The 2,063-nt window shown below is 36.4% G+C and overlaps 1 protein-coding gene across 1 annotated transcript in view; it reads left to right on the top strand.

Moving 5' to 3' along the window:
• Positions 1 to 1,339: 1,339 nt before the first annotated feature.
• LOC117496495 overlaps positions 1,340 to 2,063 on the top strand; it is a 22,261-nt gene continuing 21,537 nt past the window's right edge. Inside the window, exons 1-2 of the mRNA XM_034148169.1 lie at positions 1,340 to 1,466; positions 1,676 to 2,026. Of these exons, the coding sequence (XP_034004060.1) occupies positions 1,406 to 1,466; positions 1,676 to 2,026 (412 nt within the window). The 5' untranslated portion in view covers positions 1,340 to 1,405. The remainder of the gene's footprint in view (positions 1,467 to 1,675; positions 2,027 to 2,063) is intronic.

The following is a 2,063-nucleotide window of genomic DNA, read 5'->3' as shown; positions in this document are numbered from 1 at the left end:
TACAGGAGCATAAAAGGCATTTTACAATAAAACAAAACTACAAAATATACAAGAATAGAAAGAAAAAGAAAATATAAAATATACATGTTGAAATAGAAAATATACATGCAGATATTATATATACAAATATATATATATATTCAAAATATATGACATTATGGAATATGGAGTATAAATATTGAACAGATTATGTATGAGTAAAATGTACAACGATTATTTCTAGAGAAACTATGTTTTCGCTCCTCCTCTGCACTGCCCACAAAGCCATCTAAGGATATTGGTTAATATTCTGACCAATTGTGTTCTTACAGGGTGTGAACAAACATGATGACGTGTGATGCTTGTCTGCTCATCATCAGAGGGTAACACCTCCAGAGCTCTGCTGCTGCTGCTGTTGAACACATTCTCACAGAAACACTTCCCCATCAGTTCTCAGGAAATAACACTGAGCCACTTTGAAGAAGCGACTGATTCTCAAACCACTAAAACATTAGTAATTCTCCCCCACTATGACCATATTGCACCATGGGCGTCAAATTCTGGTGGGCGGGGAGTTTGAGTCACGTAGCATTTATGTGCCTCGTAAACATCACTCTTTTTTCATGCAGAGCTGTATTTTAGCACCATATTTGCACAAATGTAGTTGCAACTAAACTTCCTCAAAAGAAAAGTACTCTTGTATTTTTAGGACATCATGATTGCCACGAATGACATGCAGAAAAACATTGAATTAATGATACTAAAAAACAAAATCTCCTTATCAGGATGTATCAGTGTGTCTGAAGGTTTCATACAGCAAAGTTAGTCAGAAGGCAAGTTGTAGTAACGTTAATATTTTCTGTGCATTTTTTATTCACTTTGCTCCTTGTTGTCTCTTCAATTTCCCATTGCATTGAGAATTAGTTCTTAATTTGCAAATACTATCCCCAGAAAGTTAGGAAATGTGGAATAGCATTTAAATAGCACTGTGTGAATACAGGTTGTGATTATAGACGGAAAGTATGAGACTCTGAAACACCACGATACACAGGTAATGTCATGTGGTTAGGGTGGGTGAGTAAAGTCGTCACAAACACTCAGGTCTCAGATTATACTATAAATATTCCTTCTGTGGGATTATTAACATTTTGACCCGAGAGCTAATGTTGTTAAATGTATCTTTTATATCCACTCTGAACCACATCTGTTGTTTGAGCTGTTCAGATATCTACATTCACTGAGATAAAAAGCTGATGTGTCTTTTACCAATTCAACCACTAAAAGAGTGATTTAAAAAAAGGAGTCACAAAAAGGAAGTGACACTTTACTTAAAACAGGAAGTGCATCTTTCTCTCTTCTACAGAGTCATTAGTTCAGAGACGTCAGTTGAGGGCGTGAGAGCGAGAGACAGAGACGCAGAGACACGATGGTTGAATTCAGACGGATTAATACGACTTTAGTGGTGATACTGCTGCTTCAGTTTACAGGTAAGGATGAAAAACACATACATGACCTAAAGAAACTTTACTTAAAGTATTTCAATAACTAAAATTGATCAAGCGGCCAAGTTCTGTGTTTGTTTTGAACAAAGTGTTATGGGTGGATTCTTGGAGAAGAGACATTTGATACTGATTGTTATATGTATTATCCCCTTCACACATAACTATAAATAAAACGTTTTTATCTGTTTTTTCAGTTTTATCTTCAACACCAGTGACTGGACCGAATTCCTCCCTCACTGTCAGAGCTGGACATAGTGTCACTTTGCCTTGTGAAAATGTGATAAAACCTCAGGACAAATGTAACAGTACTACCTGGATCCACAGTCGTGATGGTGAAACATCAAACGAGCTGATTAATCTTGGGCGGATAGGTACAAATGAGATTTCTAAAGCTAAATCAGACAGACTGAATTTGACAGAAGACTGTTCTCTGTTTATAAAAAATGTCACACGTGAGGATGTTGGTCATTACACCTGCAAACAGTACAACAGATCAGGACAAGAACAAGGTCCAGACTTTCAGGTTCTTCTGTCTGTTATTAACAGTGAGTATTTACATCATAATGTTTTCCTCTCATACTG

Source organism: Trematomus bernacchii, unplaced genomic scaffold (assembly GCF_902827165.1).
Source record: "Trematomus bernacchii unplaced genomic scaffold, fTreBer1.1, whole genome shotgun sequence".
Taxonomy (NCBI): Eukaryota; Metazoa; Chordata; class Actinopteri; order Perciformes; family Nototheniidae; genus Trematomus; species Trematomus bernacchii.
Note: the sequence above shows the minus strand (reverse complement) of the source record. Positions and strands in the feature narration are given on the sequence as shown.